The following is a 25,848-nucleotide window of genomic DNA, read 5'->3' as shown; positions in this document are numbered from 1 at the left end:
TGTTGACGATGGAAATGAAGGGATATGAGAAAGCGAGAAACCAAGAGTTACATGGACTTGGCAGTGCCAATTGGATGTGAGTTCATCACACATCCAACTCTGAAACAAAAAAAAGCACCTGTGAAATCTTCAGAGAACACTGCAGCTCGATCATTTTTCCCCTTCCTGGTGGAACATCTGTGTTCCAGCACTACCTGAAGCCCGGGGAGACAGGCAGGTCTTGAGACATGGTCCTTGAAAACGTCAAGAGTGTTCTAGACCAGATATTAAACTCCAGATGGGAAAGCAAAACATAGTTTAAAGAAGGTGTGCATCTGTTCCTGCTTGGAGCTCCTGCCATGCAATGCACCACTGTGTTTAAGAATGTGTCTATGGAGGGGTAGACATGTCAAAGTCCCACTCAAGTGACGCCTCTGAGGAGGTCATCTCTGTATTGTGGTGCATGTTGTGAGCTGCAAACAGCATTCTTCTCAGTCAGTTAACTGACACCAGGAAAATGAGGACTGTTTTTCTTTTATGTCCAATGCTACCTCTTTATTGGCTGAACTACTTTAGTTTTACTACAGGAACTTGCAAGATTTGGGTTCAGCAGGTCACACTAATATTCTATAGTTGATTCAAGCTGCTTTGGCTTCTGAGAAAGAAAATAATAATATAAATATATAATAAATCATGGAGTTCTTATTTTGATAGTAGGTTGTTATTCCACTTTTAATATGTCTAATGATGTTAATCTGTGATGTGAATGTATGTGTGAAGGGGAGAGGAGGAAAATCAACCTTTGCCTTCATCATTTGCAAAATATTTATAAGGATTTTTCAAGATTAGGATTTATACTGTGAAATTTTTTCCTTTTCACTTCTATAAACATAATGCAAGTTAGAAAACACCTTATTAACTAAATATACTTGGATGTAAAAATACAAGCTCACATTCACTGGAAATGGAAGTTCAGGGCTAACTGTTATAGTTAAACCCATGGGTTTAAAACTTAAACCCATTTCACATTTTTACTCTGACTCGAATGCTGAGGGTGCTTTAAGAAAATCTCCCACCCAGCATGTTTCCATTTCTGCCTTATGTTAAAGGCATTTGTTATAGTTGACTTATTTCGGCTCCTGTCTTCAGCATCTTTAGAGTGTGGGCCATTTCCCGTGGGGCTTTGCAGTGGACACTGCACAGGGCAGGCACTCCACTCATTATAATATTATATTGAAACTTAGAATATAGCTATGTGGTTCTGGCATTATGACTTGAATTTTTGAATAGACACTAATACACACATGTGGCCAACAATTCAAACAGTGAAGTGATAGTAATCAGTGAAAGAAAGTATCCTCTCCAAAATCTCTTTTCTCAGTCAACTCTTCTCTCTCTTGGCAGAAGCAACTATTGCTACAAGCACAGAGATATTCTCTGTATCACTGTTATATTTTAAAGGATATTTTATGAAGGTTCACCATTTAAGTAAGTTTCAAAATTGAGACAGAATTGACATGTAACTGTATATTAGTTCCAGGCATATTAAGTAAGGCTTTGATGGCATTCCGCTACAAGAAAGAAACAACGGAATGGATGAACGGAAGAATTGGGGTTTGGAGGATAAACAGAAGTCTCCCCAGGCAGCCGTACTTTAAAGCCACGTTGGGGTAGCATGTCCCGGTGAAGACACACTCGTACGGTTGAGAGTTGAACTGTGAAACCCACAGCTGCATTTTAATCTGTGCCATCCCATACTGAAACGGGGTAAACTTCACTGTCACATTCATCTTCCCATTCGCCGGGATTATTCCTGGGAGGAAAGACATGAGAAAACGTGATGCTTTTTCTTCCTGCTAAGTCCAAGCAAAGAGGCTGACTCTCACACACATATGTATTCTTCCCATGGGAAGCACAAGTATTTCTAGTATCATTGTATGGTCTTTTCATTAAATACACGTGAATCAACTTCTGCATGTTCACACTGATCTTATTTACCAACTACTACCCTAATCCTTTATACTCATAACTTGACTGTGCCAGTTATATAAACATATACTATGAGTCAGCGTTACTGAGTCAGAAGTGAATTCCCAGAACCATAACCTTTAAGCCATTATTAATAATTCCCAGATATCAATGTTCATGCTGTGAGCCACAAGGAAGATGAAGGAACACACGTAAAAGTTTGTGTCCAAATAATTTGGTTCCCTATATTTTTGCGTAATTTGATTCTCTCATTTTATTTCTTCAGGATAGACAACAGTTCTCTCCAAAGGCAAATGTCACATGATGCTTATTTCTCCTTTGTGTCTCTGGTGCCAACAGGGCTTGGAATGCAATTAAGTGCTCAACAAACATGGAAAGGAAAATAAAAGGCAAGGAGGAAAGAAGGATCAATATGCTAGGTGTGAGAAGGGCTACCATTTCTGACTTCCACTGAAGGCTTTCTGGTTTGCTCTCTAGGTGAGGTGGACTCCTCTGGTTCCCACAGAGGCCTTGCCTGGCAACCCCTCTCCTTCCCATCTAGGGTCCCTCTGAATCTTGGACCACCCTCTGCCTTGCTCTCTATGCCAACCCCACAGCCCTTTCATTTAGCCATCCAGACATTCACCGAGCACCTACTAGGTGCCAGGCACTGTTTTAGGCACTTGAGACACAATAGTAAACAAAGCAAAGTCCCAGGGGACTTTCCTGGTGATCCAGTGATTAAGGCTCTGCCTGCCAATGCAAGGGGTGCAGGATCTATCCCTAGCCAGGGAACGAAGACCACACAAGCCATATGGCACAGCCCAAAGACACACACACACACACACACACACACACACACACACACACACACACACACACACACACACACAGCCCCAGAGCTCACGGAGTTTATGTGCTGGCCAGGATGGCAAATAAAAAGAAATAAACAAGTGAATACAAACTCTCAAGTCATGTCATGAACACAGGGTAGGCCATGGGGAAGCAAGTGACACCCAAGGAGCTATTTGAGACATGGTGAACATCAGGTCTCAGGTGAGGAGATGCTGAAGCAGAGGCTTGGATGAGGCGTGGGGCTGCTGCTCCAGTCCCCAGACACTGGCACTCTGGACTCCATGCCTTGGCACTTGCTGTTCCCCAGACTAGAAGCCCTTCCTCCAGATCTTCCTTTAGCTTCCAATCTTCTGGAATCACCTCTGTCATCTGCCTCCCCTAGTTAAGTCTCACAAAAGCAGATACCTGCTTGTTACTGTGTTCCCAGCTCAATAAACAAAACGTCAAAGCCTATGTCAGCCCACAAGTTACAGGAAACTCCTCCTGATGCTCCATCTGCAGAAGCCTCCACCACCCTCCCTCACCGATACCCTGCGGTCCTCAGGTATCACCCGAACTGTCACTCTGAAAAGTTTACCAGTCTCCCAACTAGTCTGCAAGCCCCTAAGGCAGATACCCAGTCCTAGAGCTCTTTTATCTTCTCAGATCCTAAGCGCTGTGCTTCAGAAAAATACATAAAACCCTAAAGACTCCACCAAAACACCTACTATTAATAGAATTAATGAAAGTAAAGTTGCAGGATACAAAATCAATATAGAAAAATCAGTTGTGTTTATATACACCAATAACAAACCATGAGAAAGTGAAATGAAAAAACAATTCCATTTACAACAGCAACAAAAAGAATGAAATGCCTCAAAATAAATTTTTTCCAGTTTTATTGAGAAATAATCAACATACATCTCTGTATAAATTTAAGGTATGAAGCATGATGGTTTGACTTCCGTATTTGTGAAATAATCACAATAGGTTTAATTAACATCCATCATTCTAAATAGACACAATAAAAAGAAAGCCCAGGAATAAACTCATGCATATATGGTCAATTGGCAACAAAGGATCCTAGAATATACAAAAGGGCAAGGACAATCTCTTCAATAAAGTGTTGGGAGAATTGAACAGCCACATACTAAAGATAAAACTGAACCACTATCTTACACCACATACAGAAGTAAAATTCAGGAGGGAGGATTAATTTGGAGTGTGAGATTAACAGATATACTCTACATAAAATGGATAAGCAACAAAGACCTACTGTATAGCACAGGGAACTTTACTCAATATCTTGTAATAACAATCTGTAAGGGAAAATAATCTAAAAAGTGACTATATTTTGTATATGTATAACTGAGTCACTTTGCTGTACACCTAAAACTAACACAACACTGTAAGTCAACTATATTACAATAAAAAATTTAAAGATTAAAAAAATGATTTCAAAATGGATTAAAGACTTGAATGTAAGAACTGACAATATAATTCCTAGAAGAAAACAAAGAAAAAAGCTCCTTGACATTGGTCTTGACAATGATTTTGGGAATTTGATACCAAAAGCAAAGTCAACAAAAGCAAAAACATATGAAACTACACCAAGTTCAAAAGCTTCTGCACAACAAAAGAAGACATCAACAAAATGAAAAGACAACCTATGGAATGGAAGGAAATATTTGTAAACCACATATCCAATAAAGCATGAATACCTAAGATACACAAGGATATCATATAACTCAATAACAAAACACCAAGATAACCCAACTTTTTCAAATGAGCAAAGAACCCAAACAGACACTTTTCCAAAGAAGATATACAAATGTCCAAAAGGTACATGTTCAACATCACTAATCATCAGGAAAATGCAAATAAAATGAGATTATCATCTCACACCTGTTAGAATGGCTGTTATCAAAGAGATAACAAATCCTGGCAAGAAGGTAGAAAAAAGGGAACACTTGTGCAGTGCTGGAAATGCAAACTGGTGCAGTCACTATGGAAACCAGTGTGGAGGTTTCCTCAGAACCTAAGGAATTATCATAAGATCCAGCAACCTCACATCTGGGTATATATGCAAGGGGAATGAAATCATTATTTTGAAGAGATATATGTACTCCCACGTTCACTGCAGCGTTATTCACAATATCCACGGGAGTGAAAATACTCTGTGTCCATTGACAGATGAGAGGATAAAGAAGTGGCATATACATATATATATATAATGCAATATTACTCAGTGTTAAAGAAGACAACATGTATGAACTTGGGTGCCATTATGCTAAGTAAAATAAGCCAAAGACAGATACTACAAGGTATCATTTACATACACATTCAGAAGAAAAAAAGTCCAATTCTGAGAAATAGAGAGTTGAAAAATGGTTACCAGGGGCTGCGGGTGGGGGGTGGTGGTGGTAAGGAGAATTGGTAAAAGGGTACAAACTTTCAATTATAGAATGAATAAGGTCTGAGGCTTTAACATAAAACTAGGTGACTATACTTGAAATTTGCTGAGAGAGTAGAACTTAAATGTTTCACCAATAAAAAAGACAGCTCTATGAGGTGATGGACATTAATTAACTCAATGACAGAATCCTTTCACGATGTGTACACATGTCAAATCATCACATTATATGCTTAAAAAGCTTATAATTTTATGTATAAAATTATATCCATATCATATACATGTCAGTTATACCTCAATAAATCTGAAAAAACACAAAACAAAAACAAAACTATTTTAGAATTCACAGCAGGCCACAATGGGTGGATATTTAAATCCCAAACCTAAACATCAGGAGAGAAACTGGGAAGCAGAAGTCAGTTCAGGTGGAGATTTCATTCTCAGAGGTCCTGAGCATCTTTGGGATCTACATCCTTTGGGGCATGCAAAGACAGATGGTCTGTGACACATGTAAGACAAATTCCTTAGACCCTTCACTAAGATTCTGAGGGCTTGAGTAGATATAATATTCCCATTTTATTCGAACCTGTATTAAAGGTGACTATGAACCATGTCAGTACCAGGAGTTAAAACTAGAATTAGAATGGATTAACTCCTGATTTCAAGTTTTGACTCGGGGGTGCAATTGACCTGAATATAAATTATAAATTATCTGCATGATATAGATTATCCCAAACTGTGTTTACTCCCACGTTTCCGGTTCTGATTTACATAATCAGATATGTAAAGTCTGTTACTGTTACACATTTGAAAATAACACATTCAAATGTGGCTTATTCTCTTTCATAATTTGAGACCTACTTTCCAAGTCATCTTCAGTCTGAGAACTGTCAGGAAATTGGCAACTTGAGAATTAATTCTCCTTACCTGATGTTGGCTCCACAGTAAAGGCCTGATGAGGATGAACCACAGTGACATGAAACTCGAAATCCACAGGACAACTGCACCACAAAGGAATCACGTGGCTTTTGCTGAAAAAAAAGAAGAAAACTGTAAAATACTATTTTTCTTTATAACTACCTCTTTTGGTATCAAAGAATACTCAGGTTATGTAACAAACAACCACAACCATGAGAGCCAACCCTCACACTCTCATTCCCGCGTGACAGCTAGCTGACAGCACCTTCTGGGTGCTGTGGCAGGGGGACAGCTCAGAGAGCCCTGAGCCTATCCTGATGGCAAAGTGGAATGACCCTTTTGCCGTAGTAGTTTTGGGGATACAGTAGATTTCAAATACAGTTTGAAAAATGATGCCAGGAGTATTTTTACTTGGCCTTAAATTCATTATTTGGAAATACTCCAAATATAAATAAAATATTGAAAATAATAAAAGAAAGATCCCTTTATCCACTATCAAGCTCTATAAAATCTTCTGCTTTGGGTAAACCAATGTCTTATTTTAACAGATATGAAACATGCAGAACAGCTGAAGCTCCCTGGCTACCTCTCCCTGGTCCTCTGCTCCTTCTTGCCTCCCCAGGGGTGACCTCTACCTGTATTCACCATCATTCCCACGGATTTTAGAAATATCACCACATATGTATGTACCCATAAAGTGGAGAGTGAAAAAGTTGGCTTAAAGCTCAACATTCAGAAAACGATCATGGCATCAGGTCCCATCACTCCATGGGAAATAGATGGGGAAACAGTGGAAACAGTGTCAGACTTTATTTTGGGGGGCTCCAAAATCACTGCAGATGGTGACTGCAGCCATGAAATTAAAAGATGCTTACTCCTTGGAAGAAAAGTTATGACCAACCTAGATAGTATATTCAAAAGCAGAGACATTACTTTGCTGACTAAGGTCCGTCTAGTCAAGGCTATGGTTTTCCCAGTAGTCATGTATGGATGTGAGAGTTGGACTGTGAAGAAGGCTGAGCACCAAAGAATTGATGCTTTTGAACTGTGGTGTTGGAGAAGACTGTTGAGAGTCCCTTGAACTGCAAGGAGATCCAACCAGTCCATTCTGAAGGAGATCAGCCCTAGGATTTCTTTGGAAGGAATGATGCTAAAGCTGAAACTCCAGTACTCTGGCCACCTCAGGCGAAGAGTTGACTCATTAGAAAAGACTTTGACGCTGGGAGGGATTAGGGGCAGGAGGAGAAGGGGATGACAGAGGATGAGATGGCTGGATGGCATCACTGACTCGATGGATGTGAGTCTGGGTGAACTCTGGGAGTTGGTGATGGACAGGGAGGTCTGGTGTGCTGCGATTCATGGGGTCGCAAAGAGTCGGACATGACTGAGCAACTGAATTGAACTGATACTCTTCTAAAACATGCTGGTTTTGCCCAGCATTATGCTTCTGAAATTGATCCATGATGACACATGAAGTTCTGTTCATTTGTTTTAACCAGCGATAAGTATTTCGCTGTCTGTCGACATCATCTCTCTCTCTCTGCTCTCGTGCTGAAAGGTGTATAGGTTGTCTGTGCCTTTTCACTGCTTCAGTGTGGTGACGACAGTCTTTGGGCGACTCCTTATGCATGTCGATCAGAGCTGCTCTAGCTGGGACTGAGAAATGGAATTACTGGTGAGCAGTAAAGTGAAATTATCAGCTTTGCTAGGTATGGCCTAAGTGCCCTCTGAAGCACTCGAACCAATTTATCCTCCCATGAGCAGCATCTGATTACCAATACAGAATTCTCAGACATTGTAACTTCTCCAAACTTGATGAGGGTGAAATAGTATGTCACTTTATTTTTATGTCTTTGAGGTTGACCCTACTCATTTTACCCATTGGATTTCCTCTTCTATGAATTGCCTGTGTGTATTCTTTGCCCATTTTTCTACTGGATTATTCTATTCTCTTATTAACTTGTAAATTTTAGATATGAATGTTTTCAATTACATCCATTGATATAAATTTGAGATAAGGGTCATTATACAGAGTAACCAATTCAGCCAATAGTGAGATGACTACTTCATAGCTTTTTTATTTTTTTAACCAACTCATAAATTCTGTTCTAAATCAGGTTCTACTAGAAGTATCAGTTCATCCATCTTAACTGTATGAGATGTTTTCTAATTCTGAAATACAGGGTACCTAAAAGTCATTACGTTTTTTGGGGCAATTCAACCTAACAGACACTTAGGCCCCACTGAGCATCAGGTATTTTACAGCACTGGGTAGGTAAAACTAACATTACAAATTACATGTCTCTCAAGATGATGAATGACACTGCCCGAACCTGGTCCCTGAAGATTAGGTCAGTGACTTACAAGCCACCTGGGCTGTATGGGTCTCCAGTCAATATCCCCAGGGGTCTGCTCAGAGCTACCCCAGCAGCTGCTCAGGGATCCTCTGCCAAAAGTTGAATGTTTACATTTTCCTGAACTAAAACAAACAAAAACTGGTAGTGCTTTTTATATTTACCCAATCTGTAGCTAACTTCAAAGCTCTGATAATTCTCATAGAAAAGGTGTCAGAGTATTTGTTTAATGATGATTACATGAAGCCAAGTTCCTGATGCATTAATCCATTGGAAAAACAAACAATTCCTTAAGGGCACAAAATTCCAAGTGGCTTGATTCAGCAGACACAGCAGTGCCAGGAATACACAGGTAGTAGAAAAACTGAACTTGGTTTTCATCGTTGCTGTTCACACTACGAATATCAAATTATGTGACTGATTTCCTTCATCATAAATCAAGGGCAATCTACTTTAATTTGGGTCAAGAGAAATTCTGGCAGATAGGAAGCTTAGGTTATTTAGAAGTTTTCCATATGTAAAGAAACAGAATCCCATTAGATTCTGGGGGCCTTAAAAATTCTCAGCTAAATTCCATTGCTAAAATACAATAAAAAGTGACTGGCAGTGAAGAAACATGAATAAATATACATATCCTATGCCTATTAATCCTCAGATGCAAATAGGAGCCTGAATTAGAGTTCTTCTATGATTTATAGAAAGTAGCAAATTAAAATATTAAAGCAGAACTTTCCTGGTGGACCAGTGGTTGGGAGTTTGCCTGCCACTGAAGGGGACATAGGTTTGATCCCTGGTCCAGGAGGATTCCATATGCCACGGGGCAGCTGGGTCTGTATGCTGTGGGTGCTGAGTCCCTCGTGTCCAAGAGCTCATATACCACAAAAGAGACCGCCCTCCCCGTCCTCACCACCCATCCCTGCTCTCTGCAATTAGCAGGGGGCCTGCATGCAGTGGCGAGGGCCCAGCACAGCCAAAATAAAAATAATATTAAAAAATTAAAGCATATAGAAGTTAATGCTCTTCAAGTAATGACAACTTTTATCCTTGCTACTTTATTATTTAAACATTTAATCAAATACATTAAGGCTATGTATAAAAATATATTAAGTACTTGAAAAGACTTATGACTTATTTTTAATAAAATCCAACTCAAACTTTTTAAATACCAGTCTTATGATCATGTACAAACTCTGTGCCTATTAGAAGAAGAGAGTACCAATTTCCCTCACAGAAAGTAAATATTATAAAATAATATAAACGCAAATATCTTTCTTGTCCTTTTTCTAAATAAATGCTAGAAGAGGGCCAGACACTGCATTAATTTCCAGTAAATTATATAACATTTGTTTCTACTTTACTCTGATGTTATTTTCATCATTTACCCTAAAATCTAACATTGTGTTAGTTAGGAGTAATCAACGATTTCTTGAGAGAATGTATAATCTTGTGAACTTATTGGGGATAACATAAAAACAAAGTTCCTCTCTAATTAAAAAACCTCCATGTTTAGAGAGTGGACTGAGTGAGCCATCTTGACATAAATAGTACTGGACTCCTTTTTGGAGGATGAAAGTTGACTGATCATGTCACCGAGAGGGACTGTATGGGGCCTTCCTGGAACAGACTCCCCGCCCTGACCCCCATGTCCTCTACCTGCCTCTTCACTGTGGAAAAACTGTGGCCTCCTTAGACCTTTCCTGAGTTCCAAAGAGTCAATTTAATCAGAGAATGAGAAAATGGAGAAAGAAAGGAAAACCATCAGGCAAGAAAAAATTCTAATACTTTAGCCATTAGACAAAGTCAAGGACCTTCAGTTCCTCCTCAAGGGCTATAGATAATGTTCTGGGCCACATCCTTTGAGCTGTCTTGTAGATACTGAGATTCCCACCAGGTGGGAGAAGTTACCGGTATGCTACCCACAAGCATGTAGACTCCAGATCGGTTGGAATCAGAAGGTTGATGATGCTGACTCCTGATAACGTCACCATAATCCAATCAGAAGAATGTCCATGAGCTGACCACACACCCCACTACCCTCTTTCCTCACTCCGTCTTTAAAAACCTTTCCCTGAAACCTTTCAAAGAGTTCAGGCCTTTTAAGCACCAGGTGTCTAGACTCCTTCCTGGGTGCTTATAATTAACACTGCACTTTCCTTCACCATGATCTGCTGTCATTAGGATGGCTTTGCTGCACACGGGCAAGCAGACCCAAGCATGATTCAGTAACAGTAAAAAGCATGACAAATGCTAACTTATTACAAGATGGTAGATTCAGAGGGCACAATAAATTAATCATCAGCTATTACATGCTACTTGTAACCATCAAGATAAAGGGAAGCCTCTTCACAGAGACATATATAAAATTTAAACCATAATGTAGACTATGTAATCATGTCAATTTAGCAGGACTTTTCCCTTGTCAATTACTCACTGATACAGGAATCACTTAGAGATCCAAAGCTGTGGACAGCAATGTTGTATTTGCATGAGACCCACTCCTTTTCAAATGTACAGAAGACTCATGAGAAAATTCAATCTGAATGAGCTCATTGATATTGGGACTTCCCTGGCGGTCCAGTGGTTAAGAATCTGCCTTACAATGCAGTAGACATGGGTTTGATCCCTGGTTGGGGAACTAAGATCCCACACGCTGGGGGACAGCTAAGCCCATATGCTGCAACTGAGCCTGTGGGCCTCAACTACGGAGCCCATGCACTCTGGGGTCCCTGTACCATAACTAGAGAGAAGACTCTGTGCAGCTGAGAGCCTGAGTATCTCAACCAAGAGCCGAAGCAGGCAAAAATAAATACATAAATACGAAAACAAACCCATTTTTTTTCATTGAGAGGCGGATCCCCGGTCTCCTTCCCTGGGATCTGGGCTCTCTGGCCACTCAGCTCCTGGAGAGCAGCGGAAATAATGATGCTGCATTGCTTTCCTAAGGCCATACCCAGGAGACTGGCATCTCTTGATCCTCCTGGGTGCTCACCTTGTTGCCAGGTTGGCAGGAAGCACAAGCAGCCTTTGGAGAGACCCATGTGGAGAGAACAGAGGCTACCAGCCCTGCACCCAGCTCAGCCCAGGAAACAGCCAGCATGCGAGTGGACCATCCTGGGAAGTGGATCCCTTGGCTTGGCTAAGCAGCCTCAGCTGACTCTGCACAAAGCAGGGCAACTTTCTCCATCAAGGAGCCTTCAAAATGTAGATCCAGGAGCAAAACAAATGACTGCTGTTACTTTAAGCCACTGCTTCCAGGGTGGTTTGTTACGCAGCAGTAAGGAAAAACCAGACCCAGACAGCATTCTCTCTTCCTCACCTCATTTCTCCTTTAGTGAATGACTGCCTTTACCCCATTTCTGGTGGGAATCTTAACCTGGACATTTTAAAGTCTTTTTCTCTTTTCAGTAGTAGCTCTTCACATGTTCCAGCCATGTGCTTGTGCCTCAGCCAACCTGGGAGGTAAGCACTATTATTCAGACCATTTCATAGATAAATAAACCGACCAGTGTGGGGCTATCCAAGGACTTACAATTAATAAGAGATGAGGTTGGAATGGTGAGGGTCACAAGATGGCAGAGTAGAAGGACATGCGCTCATCTTCTCCTGTGAGAACTCCAAAATTACAACTTGCTGCTGAACTACCATCGGACAGGAGGATGTTGGATCACACCAAAAAAAAAAAAAAATAATAATAATACCCCATGTCCAGGGGCAAAGGAGAAGCCCCAGAAAGACAGTAGGAGGGGCAAAATTGCATTTAGAATCAAACCCCATACCTTTCAGAGACACTTGGAGGGCTCAAACAAAACCTTGTGCACACCAGGAGACCCCACAGAGACTGAGCCAGACCTGCCTTTGAGTGTTTGAGTGTCCCCTGCGGAGGTATGGGTCAGCAGTGGCCTGTCACAGGGGCAGGGGCTCTGGTACAGCAGACCCAATTGTGCCATAAGCCCTCTTAGAGGAGGTCACTATTAACCCCACCATAGAGCCGCCAGAACTTACCCAGGACTAGGGAAACAGACTTTTGGAGGGCCGAAACAAAACCTTATGTGCACCAGGACCCAGGGGAAAGGAGCAGGGACTCCACAGGAGACTGACCCAGACTTGCCTGTTGAGTGTCCAGAAGTCTCCAGGAGAGGCATGGATTGGCAGTGGCCTGCTGCAGGGTCAGAGGGACCGAGTGCAGCAGTGCACAGGACCTTTTCAAGGAGGTCGCCATTATCTGCATTACTTCCGCCATAGTTTGATCTCAGGTCAAACAACCGGGAAGAAACATAGTCCCGCCCATCAACAGAAAACTGGATTAAAATTTACTGAGCATGGCTCTGCCCATCAGAACCAAGAACCAGTTTCCCCCACAGTCAGTCTCTCCCATCAGGAAGCTTCCATAAGCCTCTTATCCTTATACCTCAGAGGGCAGACAGAATGAAAATCACAATCACAGATAACTGGTCACATAGACCACAGCCTTGTCTAACTGAAGAAAATTATAAGCCATGCTGTGTCAGTTCAGTTTAGTTCAGTCACTCTGTCATGTCCAACTATTTGCCACCCCATGAACCACAGCACGCCAGGCCTCCTTGTCCATCACCAACTCCTGGAGTCCACCCAAATCCATGTCCTTTGAGTTGGTGATGCCATCCAACCATCTTATCCTCTGTCGTCCCCTTCTCCTCCCGCCCTCAATCTTTCCCAGCATCGAGGTCTTTTCAAATGAGTCAGCTCTTCGCATCAGGTGGTCAAAGTATTGGAGTTTCAGCATCAACATCAGTCCTTCCAATGAACATCCAGGACTGATCTCCTTTAGGATGGACTAGTTGGATCTCCTTGCAGTGTAGGGCCACCCAAGACAGATGGGTCATGGTGGAGAGTTCTGACAAAATGTGGTCCACTGGAGAAAGGAATGGCAAACCATTTCAGCACTCTTGCCTTGAGAACCCCGTGAGCAGTATGAAAAGGCAAAAAGATATGACATTGAAAGATGAACTCCCCAGGTCATAGGTGCCCAATATGCTATGGGAGAAGAGTGGAGAAACAACTCCAGAGAGAATGAAGAGATGGAGCCAAAGCAAAAACAATGCCCAGTTGTGGATGTGACTGGTGATGGAAGTAAAAGTCCAATGCTGTAAAGAACAATATTGCATAGGAACCTGGAATGTCAGGTCCATGAATCAAGACAAATTGGAAGTGGGCAAACAGGAGATGGCAAGAGTGAACATCAATATTTTAGGAATCAGTGAATTAAAATGGACTGGAATGGATGAATTTAACTCAGATGACCATTATATCTACTACCGTGGGCAAGAATCCCTTAGAAGAAATGGAGTAGCCTTCACAGTTAACCAAACAGTCTGAAATGCAGTACTTGGGTGCAGTCTCAAAAACAACAGAATGATCTCTGTTTATTTCCAAGGCAAACCATTCAGTATCACAGTAATCCAAGTCTATGCCCCAACCACTAATGCTGAAGAAGTGAAAGTTGAACAGTTCTATGAAGACCTACAAGACCTTCTAGAATTAACACCCAAAAAAGATGTCCTTTTCATTATAGGGGACTGGAATGCAAAAGTAGGAAGTCAAGAGATACCTGGAGTAACAGGCAAATTTGGCCTTGGAATGCGGAATGAAGCAGGACAAAGGCTAATAGAGTTTTGCCAAGAGAATGCACTGGTCATAGCAAACACCCTCTTCCAACAACACAAGAGAAGACTCAACAAATGGACATCATCAGATGGCCAACACCGAAATCAGATTCATTATATTCTTTGCAGCCAAAGATGGAGAAGCTCTATGCAGTCAGCAAAAACAAGACCAGGAGCTGACTAGGGCTAAGATCATGAACTCCTTATTGCCTAATTCAGACTTAAATTGAAGAAAGTAGGGAAAACCACCAGACCATTCAGATATGACCTAAATCAAATCCCTTACAATTATACAGTGGAAGTGAGAAATAGATTCAAGGGATTAGATCTGATAGATAGAGTGCCTGAAGAACTATGGACAGAGGTTTGTAACACTGTATAGGAGGCAGTGATCAAGACCATCCCCAAGAAAAAGAAATGCAAAAAAGCAAAATGGCTGTCTGAGGAGGCCTTACAAATAGCTGTGAAAAGAAGAGAAGCAAAAAGCAGGGGAGAAAAGTAAAGATATACCCATTTGAATGCAGAGTTCCAAAGAATAGCAAGAAAGCCTTCCTCAGTGATCAATGCAAAGAAATAGAGGAAAACAATAGAATGGGAAAGACTAGAGATCTCTTCAAGAAAATTAGAGATACCAAGGGAATATTTCATGCAAAGATGGGGACAATAAAGGACAGAAATGGTATGGACCTAACAGTAGCAGAAGATATTAAGAAGAGGTGGCAAGAATACACAGAAGAACTGTACAAAAGAGATCTTCATGACCCAGATAACCATGATGGTGTGATCACTCACCTAGAGCCAGACATTCTGGAATGAGAAGTCAAGTGGGCCTTAGAAAGCATCATGGTGAACAAAGCTGGTGAAGGTGATGGAATTTCATCTGAGCTCTTTCAAATCCTAAAAGATGATGCTGTTAAAGTGCTGCACACAATATACCAGCAAATTTGGAAAATTCAGCAGTGGCCACAGGACTGGAAGAGGTCAGTTTTCATTCCAGTCCCAAAGAATCTTCAAACTACCACACAATTGCACTCATCTCACATGCTAGCAAAGTAATGCTCAAAATTCTCTAAGCCAGGCTTCAACAGTACGTGAACCATGTACTTCCAGATTTCAAGCTAGATTTAGAAAAGGCAGAGGAACCAGAGATCAAATTGCCAACATCTGTTGGATCATCGAAAAAGCAAAAGAGTTCCAAAAAAAAACCATCTACTTCTGCTTTATTTACTAAGCCAAAGCCTTTTGCTGTGTGGATCACAACAAACTGTGGACAATTCTTAAAGAGATCAGAATACTAGACCACCTTACCTGCCTCCTGAGAAATCTGTATGTAGGTCAAGAAGCATCAGTTAGAATGGGACATAGAACAACAGACTGGTTCCAAATTGGGAAAGGAGTACCTCAAGGCTGTATATTGTCACCCTGCTTATTTAACTTACATGCAGAGTACATCATGCAAAATGCCAGGTTGGATGGAGCAGAAGCTGGAATCAAGACTGCTGGAAGAAACAGCAATAACCTCAGATACACAGATAACACCACCAGTGGCAGAAAATGAAGACGAAGTAAAGAGCCTCTTGATGAAAGTGAGTGAGGAGAGTGAAAAAATCAGATTAAAACTCAACATTCAGAAAACTAAGGTCATGGAATCCAGTCCCATCACTTCATGGCAAAAAGATGGGGAAACAATAGAAACAGTGACAGACTATTTTGGGGGCTCCAAAATCACTGTAGATGGTGACTGCAGCCATGAAATGAAAAGACACTTGCTCCTTGGAAGAAAAACTATAACCAACCTAGAGAGCATATTCAAAAGCATAGACATCACTTTGCCAAAAAAGGTCCATCTAGTCAAAGCTATGGTTTTTCCAGTAGCTATGTATGGATGTGAGTTGGACTACAAAGAAAGCTGAGGGCCGAAGAATTGATGCTTCTAAACTGTGGTGTTGGAGAAGACTCTTGAGTGTCTCTTGGACTGCAAGGAGATCCAACCAGTCCATCCTAAAAGAAATCAGTCCTGAATATTCATTGGGAGGACTGATGCTGATGCTGAAACTCCAATACTTTGGCCACCTGATGTGAATAACTGACTCATCGAGAAAGACTCTGATGCTGGGAAAGACTGAAGGCAGGAGGAGAAGGGGATGACAGAGGATGAGATATTTGGATGGCATCACTGACACAGCGGACATGAGTTTCAGCAAGCTCCTGGAGTTGGACAGAAGCCTGGACAGAGAAGCCTGGCATGCTGCAGTCCATGGGGTCACGACTGACTAACTGGACTGACTGAGGTGGGAATGAAAGCCAGGACCCCAGGACCCAAGCTCTTAATTGCCATGTTATGTCCCTCTCCTCGGTCTCTAACAACCTCAAAAAACTAAGCCATCTCACTGTTCACACCTACAGCTTCTTCCCCATTGATTTTCTCTTCAAAACTGATCCCTCTTGGGCTTTATTTGCTGAGCTTTTTGAAAGGCAAGTTCTTCAATTAGTCCATCATCAAGAAAGGCTTATAAAGTCCCAGGACTTTGTCTCAAATGTTACCAACCTCCCCTCAAGTCCTGGCATGCATGTAGAGAGAAAGGAGTGGGGGTGTCTGGAGACTGGCCATTTAGTTTCCTTCGAGCCTGAGGTGTAAATTGCTGTATTCAGAAGATGACCAACAAAAATAGTAAGAAATCAGACAAAATGATTAGCTTCTCAATAAGCCAGATCCCCAGATGAATGTGCCACAACTTGAAAAGATATGAAGAATGCAGAGTAAATTATGTCTCCGATTTCAAAGTATGCCCTTGCAATCTCAGATAATTTATGTTCCTGTGAACTTCGTATGCCGCTTATCTCACTTTCAAAGCCACAATTGACTGGGACTGGGGCCTCAAACCAGAAGCACAGTGGACCCAGGATCTTTAATGACATAGTCAAATAAGGACAAACACAAATTTACATAAAGAAATGGTCACTTAACAGGCATCTTTTTTTTTTGCCTTTACAGAATTACACACCATCCTTACTTTAGACTCAGCTTAGACCAATATTGGGCTTCCCAGGTGGTGCTGGTGGTAAAGAATCCACTTGCCAATGCAGGAGACATAAGAGACATGGGTTCAGACCTTGGGTGGGGAAGATCCCTTGGAGGAGGGAATGACAACCCACTCCAGTATTCTTGCCTGGAGAATCCCATGGACAGAGGAGGCTGGTGGACTACAGTCCATGGGGTTGCAAAGAGTTGGAGATGACAAGCACACACACACATAGACCAAGAAGGAGGCAAGAAGTCAGGGAGGTTTGATGCTTTTTCTCTTGCTGGTGTGACTGTCAAGTTCCTTTCTTGCCCCTAATTCAATTTCTTCCCCAACCCTACTTAGTTCTCCCCACTGGTAAAATTTTACACACATCCCATTAGTTTAGGAAAAGATGGAATTCTGAAAACACTAGGGAACAACCAGAAGTATTATTATATGAGGTCCCCTTGTATACTTGGTTAAGGAAGTTAAGATATTTCTCTGGGGGTGGGGTGGGGAAGGGAACTGAATCTTGAAGAAGTTAGAGGTGACCTGGTGACATGTTACCTGTCATTCACAGAGATAATATGTACCCCATTCATATTTCTAAATACCTTTTTTAGAAAATGTATATACCATAAAATTTACTCGTTCCTAAGGGTACAGTTTGGGCTTCCCCTAGTGGCTCAGTGGTAAAGAATCTGCCTGCAATGTAGAAGACTCAGGTTTGATCCCTCGGTTGGGAAGTTCCCAAGGAGGGCATGGCAACCCCCTCCAGTACTCTTGCCTGGAGAATCCCATGGACAGAGGAGCACGCTGGGCTACGGTCCACGGGGCCGCACAGAGTTGGCCACGACTGAGGCGACTAAGAAGCAGCGGCAGCGGCAAAGGCACAGTTGAGTGGGACTGGGGACATTCACACTGTTGTGCAACCATTGCCACCATCCTTCTCCAGAACTTCTATCACTTGCAAAATTGGAACTCTGTCCCCATTAAACTGCAATCCCACCCCCTAGCCTCTGGTACCCACCCTTCTGCTTTCTGTCTCTAAACATGATGAGTCTGAGTACTTGCTCTGAGTGGAATCACACAGTACAAAAGACCTAAAAACTAAAGAATAACTTCACTTAAACATGAAAACAGTAATAGAATTAATACATCGTATAGAAAATAGCATCTACAACTCACTAGAGGTACAGATAATGTGGGGTAAGGAATGAAATTCAGGGCTGCTCATCTTAGGGCAGGTCCCTGGTTGCTAGCTACTCTAAATATTTTGACAAGCATTAAATAATCACATTCTAGGGAATTCTCTGGTGGTCCAGTGCTTACGACTCTGTGCTCTCATAAGACACATGGCATGATAAAAAAAAAAAAAAAATCACACTCTAGAAACCATGCCATCCGCAATATTTACCTTTGCTTCTTCCAGGAGTAGACACTGAAACTCCTTATGCTGTATTCTTAAATGCTAGAGCTGGGAGCTAATCTATGAATAGTTTTCATAACAATATTTTAAAGTTTCTTACTGTTTAGTCCATGATACTAGGTTGGTAGTTTCATATAAGCCATATAATGTATCTATTAAATTTAATGTATTATTCCAAGAATTTATACAAAAACTAGAAAGCCCTAAATAAAAAAAAGTACTCCACCTTTTACCATGGCCCCTGATACACACATTCCTAAACTGACCATCCGTTGGTGTTGCTCCAATCCTTAGTACCATGCAAACCAAGGGCAATTTTCCAAATCAAATTTGCACAAAATCCAAGGGAGAAAAGCAGAGTAATACAGTTTTCAAGCTAAGCTCTAGTAAGGTCAATACTGCTTTCCTAAATTTTGTTTTTCAGCCTTTCAGTGACTTTCTCCAGGAGTCAAAAGTCTGGGATTCAACATTTTGTGAGAAAAACTTGAAAACAAAACAAAACAAATTTAGGCCTTCCATTGAAAGCTCTCTTTGGGACTTTCCTGGAGATCCAGTGGTTAAGAATCCACCTTCCAATGCAGGGGACATGGGTTCAATCCCTGGTCCAGGAACTAAGACCACACATACCTCAGGGCATCTAAGCCCATGCACCAAGACTGCTGAAGCCTGAGAGCCTGCAGCCTGTGCTCTGCACCGAGAGAAGCCCATGCGCCACTAGAGGGGACCCCAGGAGACTTCCAGGTGAGCTTGTCTATAGCGCGCCAACCAACTGGTCAACCGAATCAGTGGGTCAACCGAAACCTGATGGGTTTCTCCCAGTAGGGTGGTACTCTGCATATCACAACTAGAGGGGACCCCAGGAGACTTTCAGGTGAGCTTGTCTATAGCACTCCAACCAACTGGTCAACTGAATCAGCTTGATGCTAGGAGGGTCAGGTGATGCCACATGGACAGGATAACTAGCTAATCGACTGGATTTGTGCCAGATTTCAGCCAGTTGTTCAGTATGAGATAGACACTGCCAGGGAAATTGCAGAGTAAGATGATTTAAGATGAACCTTTCTAGAGTCATGGAAACAGGAAGAGGTAACATTTCAGTACCTCTCATTAGCATGCTTTCATTTACTTATGTGTGCAGGAAGAATAGCACTGTATCTGATCCATAATGCTGTCTAAGATTAGAAATGAAGTGATGGCTGGGGTTACCCAGTTATAGAGCAGTTTCAACATCTGCAGGCGAAAGACAGCTGAAAGGCCTCTGCATCCCATGGTTGGATGTTGGATAGATGTTGGATAGAAACTGTAATGCTACTTTTTGTTATTTACAGAAGCTGTCAAAACACAGTTCACCAAATTTTAAACCACCACAGTTGTTTATAGGTAGTTGGCAAATGTCCATGTGGGATTTTATCTCAGCGAGGAAAATTTACAACTATCAAATCCAGCCCATGAGAACACAGTTGATGGATAGATACAAGTCTGCCACCTGACCTTTTGGAAAGTGACTGAGGTGCCACCCAATCCTCAGAAAGGCTAGACCCAGACCACACCTGCTTCTCCCCAGAAGCAACCTCAAAGAGAGCAAACTTAGGATAGTAAACGAAAATTCTACAACTTCTGGCAATTTGGTCTAAATTGGTTTCATATATATATATATATATATATATATATATATATATATAGAGAGAGAGAGAGAGAGAGAGAGAGAGAACATATATTCTTCTGAATCTACCCTCTGCTAAATTTATGTTTTCCCATCATGTGCAGTATTTTTTTTTTTTTTTAGCTATAGAAAGAATTGCTTTACTCTGACATTTAAACACATAAACGTCATTGGAATACAGGCTCCTCTGTCCATGGAATTCTCCAGGCAAGAATACTGGAGTGGGTAGCCATTCCTTTCTCTAGGAAATCTTCCTGACCCACGAATTGAACCCAGGTACCCCACACTGCAGGCAGATTCTCCACTATCTGAACCAGGGGAGCCCTATATATAAAATAGACAACTAATACGGACCTACCGTATAGCACAGGAAACTACTCAATACTCTGTAATGGCCCACATGGGAAAAGAACCTAAGAGAGGGTATATGTATACATATGACCGACTCACTTCACTGCACACCTGAGACTAGCACAATAAGGCAAATCAACTACACTCCAATACATTTTAAATAAAAGTGAATAAATAAACATGTCAATGACATTGGGACCCTCAGACATTGCTGGTAAGAATGAAAAATGGTGCGGTCACTTGAAAAACAGTGTGGCAGCTTCTCAAAATGTTAAACACAGAGTTACTATTATGGCCTAGCAATTCTGTTCCCAGGTATGTAGCCAACAGAAACGAAAACACTTATCGGCATAAAAACAAGTACATGTTTATAGCAGCACTATTCAAAGTAGCCAAAAAGCGGAAACAACTCAATGTCCATCAACTGATGAACCGATAATAAAATATGGTTTATCCATATAGTGGAATATCATTTGGCACTAAAAAGGAATGAAGTACTGATGCGTGCTACAAGCTGGATGCAAACTGAAAACATCAGGCTGAGTAAAGAAGTCAGTCACCAAGGACCATAGACATACGATTCCATTTTTAGGGAATGTCCAGAAAAAGCACATGTATGGAGACACAAAGTAAATTAGAGTTGACGAAAGGCTGTGAAGTTTGAGGGAGAAATGAGAAGGTGGAAGGTTCTTTCTGGGCAATAAAAATAGCCTAGAATTGTGGTGAAGGTTGATACATACTAAAAACCACTGAATTGTATCTTGTAAATTAGTACATTTTATGATATGCAAATTCTATCTCAATAAAACTTTTTAAAAAATATATACACCAAGAGAGGGTGGGGAGGATACATTAGGAATTTGGGGGTAAGAGATATACACTACTACGTATAAAATAGATAAATGACAAAGATCTACCATATAGCACAAGGAACTATACTCAGTATTTTATAATAAGCCATAGGGGGAAAAATATATAAATATATATATATGTATAATTGAATCACTTTCCTATACACCTGAAACTAACATAACAATGTAAATCAACTATAATCCGATAAAAAAGAAACCAATTTAAAATACACACACACACACACAGATATAAACATGCCAAGAGAAAGAAGCTCTTAGCCCTAGAACCTACAGCTACACCCTGACTCCTCCCTGCCTGCCCCACCCTGGCCTCTCTCCCCAGCTCATGCAGAGTTCCTCACAGGTTGTTTCGGGGGCTTCACACAACCCCTCTGACATCAGCCCAGTCCCCGAGCCTTGGAAACCCACCTTCAGCTTGGCCGCCAGCCTCCCCACCCCGAGCCTCTCATAGCAATTTCTCTGTAAGTTGTCTACCTTTGTTGAAGTGTGAGCCAAACTGTCTGGTCTCATCTGCGCATCATTCAGGCAAAAATCTCCTTGGTGACGACAATGACGATGGCTGTCAACTTTCAGGGCCACGCAGCTATCACCAAGCAGAGCCTGGATGGGAATCCAGACCCTGCACGGTGTTGTCTCTTTTTCAGTTTCTTTACTGAGGGTCCTCACCGGCCAGGCAGGTAACACTGAGCGGAGAGGGTGGCCTGCGAGGCAGCAGGGAGAGGTAGGGCCTGTGGCGCCTGGCAGAGGCACGGCCCTCTGAAGGGGCAGTGTCCATGCTGTCCCTGCTGAGCTGATTGTGATCAGATAGGAATCTGTGCCTGGTACTTCTGGAGCTTCCTTTTTTCAAAAACAACAACAACAAAAAAACGTGGAAATCTAAATTTCATGTGAAATCTGATTTTTCAATGCTGGCAACTAACTGAAATTTTTAAAATTTATTTTAAAGAAGTATAGTTGATTTACTATGTTGTGCTAATTTCTGCTCTACAGCAAAGTGACTCAGTTAAACATGAAAGTGAAAGTCACTCAGTTGTGTCTGACCCTTTGTGACCCCGTGGACTGTAGCCTGCCAGGCTCCTCTGTCCACAGAATTCTCCAGGCAAGAATACTACAGTGGGTTGCTGTTCTCTTCTCCAGGGGATCTTCCGGACCCAGGGATAGAACCCAGGTGTCCTGCATGGCAGGCGGATTCTTTACCATCTGAGCCACCAGGGAAGCCCCCCAGTTATACATATATATAAATGTGTTGTGCACACACATTTTTTTCATTTTCTTTTCTACTATGGTTTATCACAAGATATTGAATATAGCTCCCTGTGCTCTACAGTAGGACCTTGTTACTTATCCACTCCCTATAAATAGTTTGCATCTGCTAACCCCAGACTCCTAGTCCATCCCTCTCCCATCCTCCTCCCCCTTGGCAACCATAAGCCTGAAATGTTTACAAAAAAATAAATCATGTGAACCCCCACTATGTGGACTAAATGGAGCAGGTCAGCAGTTTAATAAAATCATAAGCACAAATTCGGAACGGGCAGATGGATGACACGCTGAGGGATAAACCATTTGTGCCAGACAAGATAGGATTGTTGGAGGGACACATCCCACTCTCTGCAGCAAGCTGATCCTCAGAAAACCATCCTGGGCTTTAGCTCTTCACAAGGAGCTAAGAAGGGAGAGACTGAGTTTGAGGGGCTGAGAAGGGAGAGGGCTAAGAAGGAGTCAGAGGTATAGGTTCCAGAAGCCCGTGCTCATCCTGTGAGACACATTAACAGGTGGTCGGTACGGCCGGAGGAGGTGCTGGCTCTCTGGGTGCAGAGTGGGGCTACTGGGTGAGGTTGGCTGCAGAGGCAGTATCTGCATGGGCGTCATTTCTGGCCCCAGAGTGGGGCCTCACAAGCAGTCCCCAGAGAAGCGATGGAGCGGAGCTGGGGGAATTTGTATTCACTCAGGGGTGGGGGCTGGGGGCTGAGGGCTGAGGCAGGGAAATAGGAGGAGCTGAGCTGCAAATTGGGGCTTCCCAGGTGACTTGGTGGTAGGAAATTATTCTCGCCTGGAGAATCCCATGGACAGAGGAGCCTGGTGCATTACAGTCCATGGGGTCACAGAGTCAGACACTGCTGAGTGCCCAAGCACACGTGACTGCAAATCGGCCTCGAGGGCAGGCGGTGGCCTGGTGGGCTCCCAGGTGAGAGGTGAGACTGGAGGTCACAGGTGAGGGATCACTGCTTCTTACTCACCGAGCAGTGGCTGCAGCAAGTATTAATATTTTATCACAGATCATGTTGAGCCAAGCGCCCATGCTGCAGCTGCCTTTCAAACCAGAAAGAAGTGTGTGTACTCTGTGTTATAACTTCTCCTTCCTTTAGCCAAAATGCCTAGTCCAACTTTTTTTCCTCCAACTAATCACATCCTGAGATTCATTGTATTAACATCAATCCAGTATTGCATGTCTTGCACGTAACTTTTCTAAAGAACTTTAATTTATGAACTATATGTATCAGAAGTGTACATAGCCATGTAATGTAAAAAAAGAAAAATCTGCATAATTAATGCCACCAACTATCCAAGTCTTATAGCAACTAGAACAATAAGTGAACCATGAACAGTGCAAGGTCACACTGAAGAGCCCCTCTGTCCCCGGGAGGGAGCACCAGGAGTAGCCAGCCCTATACTCTCCATCGTGACACCACCCATCAGGAGATAATCACCCCGCCAGGCAGCAGCTCACATCACCTCAACCTCACACGGAATCCACATCGTCACTCCAGGGAAGGGCAATTCCAGAGCCAGATAAAGCCGGACAGAGCTGACAAGCGGGTGTGTGACCCAAGGGTGTCTGCTTGCTGTGCCTTGTGGCGATGCTACAGCTCCTCTCCTTCACCAGCTGGAGCTCCCAGTGCCAGACTCCTGGGGGTGCTGTGGCTGAGGACTCTTCCCATGACCTTCTCCAGAGAAGTACCTTCAGTTGAGGGGCTAGGCACCCTCACCCCTGCCCTGCACTCCTTTATGGGTTCTGCCTTAATAAATCGTGGGCAATGAATCCTTATTTCCGCTTCTAAGGAACCTAAGGCCCCACAGCTACATTTAAATATTTGCAATCAGTGCCTGTGAAAGTGTTGCACTCAGTAAGTTGGAAAATTTGGAAAATTCAGCAGTGGCCACAAGACTGGAAAAGGTCAGTTTTCATTCCAGTCCTAAATAAGGGCAATGCCAAAGAATGTTCAAACTACTGTAATATTCTGTTAATTTCACATGCTAGCAAGGTAATGCTCAAAATTCTTCAAGCTAGACTTCAGCAGTATGCGAACCAAGACCTTCCAGAGGTACAAGGTGGGTTTAGAAAAGGCAGAGGAACCAGAGACCAAATTGCCAACATCCGTTGGATCACAGAAAGAGCAAGGGAATCCCAGAGAAACATCTACCTCTGTTTCATTGACTATGCAAAACCTTTGATGGAATACAACAAACTATGGAAAACTCTTAAAGAGATGGAAATACCAGACCAACTTATGTGTTTCCTGAGAAACCTGTATGCAGGTCAAGGAGCAACAGTTAGAACTGGACATGGAAGAAGGGATGGGCTCAAAACCGGAAAAGGAGTATGTCAAGGTTATATATTGTCATACTGCTTGTTTAACTTATATGCAGAGTACATCATGCGAAATGCCAGGCTGGATGAATCACAAGCTGGACTCAAGACTGCTGGGAGAAACATCAACAACATCAGATATGCAGAGTACCACCCTAATGGGAGAAATCAAAGAGGAACTAAAGGACCTTTTGATGAGGGTGAAAGAGGAGACTGAAAAAGCTGGTTTAAGGCTCAACATTTGAAAAATGAAGATCATGGCATCTTGTCCCATCACTTCATGGCAAATAGATGGGGAAAAAGTGGAAACAGTGAAAGATTTTATTTTCTTGGGCTCCAGAATCACTATAGATGGTGACTGCAGCCCTGAAATTAAAAGATGTTTGCTCCTTGGGAAAAAAGCTATGACAAACCTAGACAGCACATTAAAAAGCAGAGACATCACTTTGCTGACAAAGGTCCGTCTAGTCAAGGCTATGGTTTTTCCAGCAGTGATGTATGGATGTGAGAGTTGGACCATAAAGAAGGCTGAGTGCTGAAGAATTGATGCCTTCAAACTGTGGTGCTGGAGAAGACTTTGGAGAATCCCTTGGGCAGCAAAGAGATCAAACTGGTCAATCCTAAAGGAAATCAACCCTGAATATTCATTAGAAAGACTGATGCTGAAGCTGAAGCTGCAATACTTGGGCCACCTGATGCGAAGATCTGACTCATTAGAAAAGACCCTGATGCTGGGAAAGATGGAGAGAAAGAGAAGGGGGCGACAGAGGATGAGATGGTTGGATGGCATTACCAACTCAATGGACGTGAGTCTGAGCAAACTCCGGG

The 25,848-nt window shown here is 42.3% G+C and overlaps 1 protein-coding gene across 1 annotated transcript in view; it reads right to left on the bottom strand.

The window, feature by feature from the left end:
- CFAP221 (cilia and flagella associated protein 221) overlaps nt 1–25,848 on the bottom strand; it is a 121,544-nt gene that overhangs the window by 70,681 nt on the left and 25,015 nt on the right. Inside the window, exons 6-7 of the mRNA XM_052636042.1 lie at nt 6,122–6,225; nt 1,633–1,792 (exon numbers count right to left, since the gene is read on the bottom strand). Coding sequence (XP_052492002.1) covers nt 1,633–1,792; nt 6,122–6,225 — 264 coding nt within the window. The remainder of the gene's footprint in view (nt 1–1,632; nt 1,793–6,121; nt 6,226–25,848) is intronic.

This window comes from Budorcas taxicolor, chromosome 2, assembly GCF_023091745.1.
Source record: "Budorcas taxicolor isolate Tak-1 chromosome 2, Takin1.1, whole genome shotgun sequence".
NCBI lineage: Eukaryota > Metazoa > Chordata > Mammalia > Artiodactyla > Bovidae > Budorcas > Budorcas taxicolor.
The sequence above is the reverse complement of the archived record's forward strand: the minus strand, read 5'-3'. Positions and strand labels throughout refer to the sequence as shown.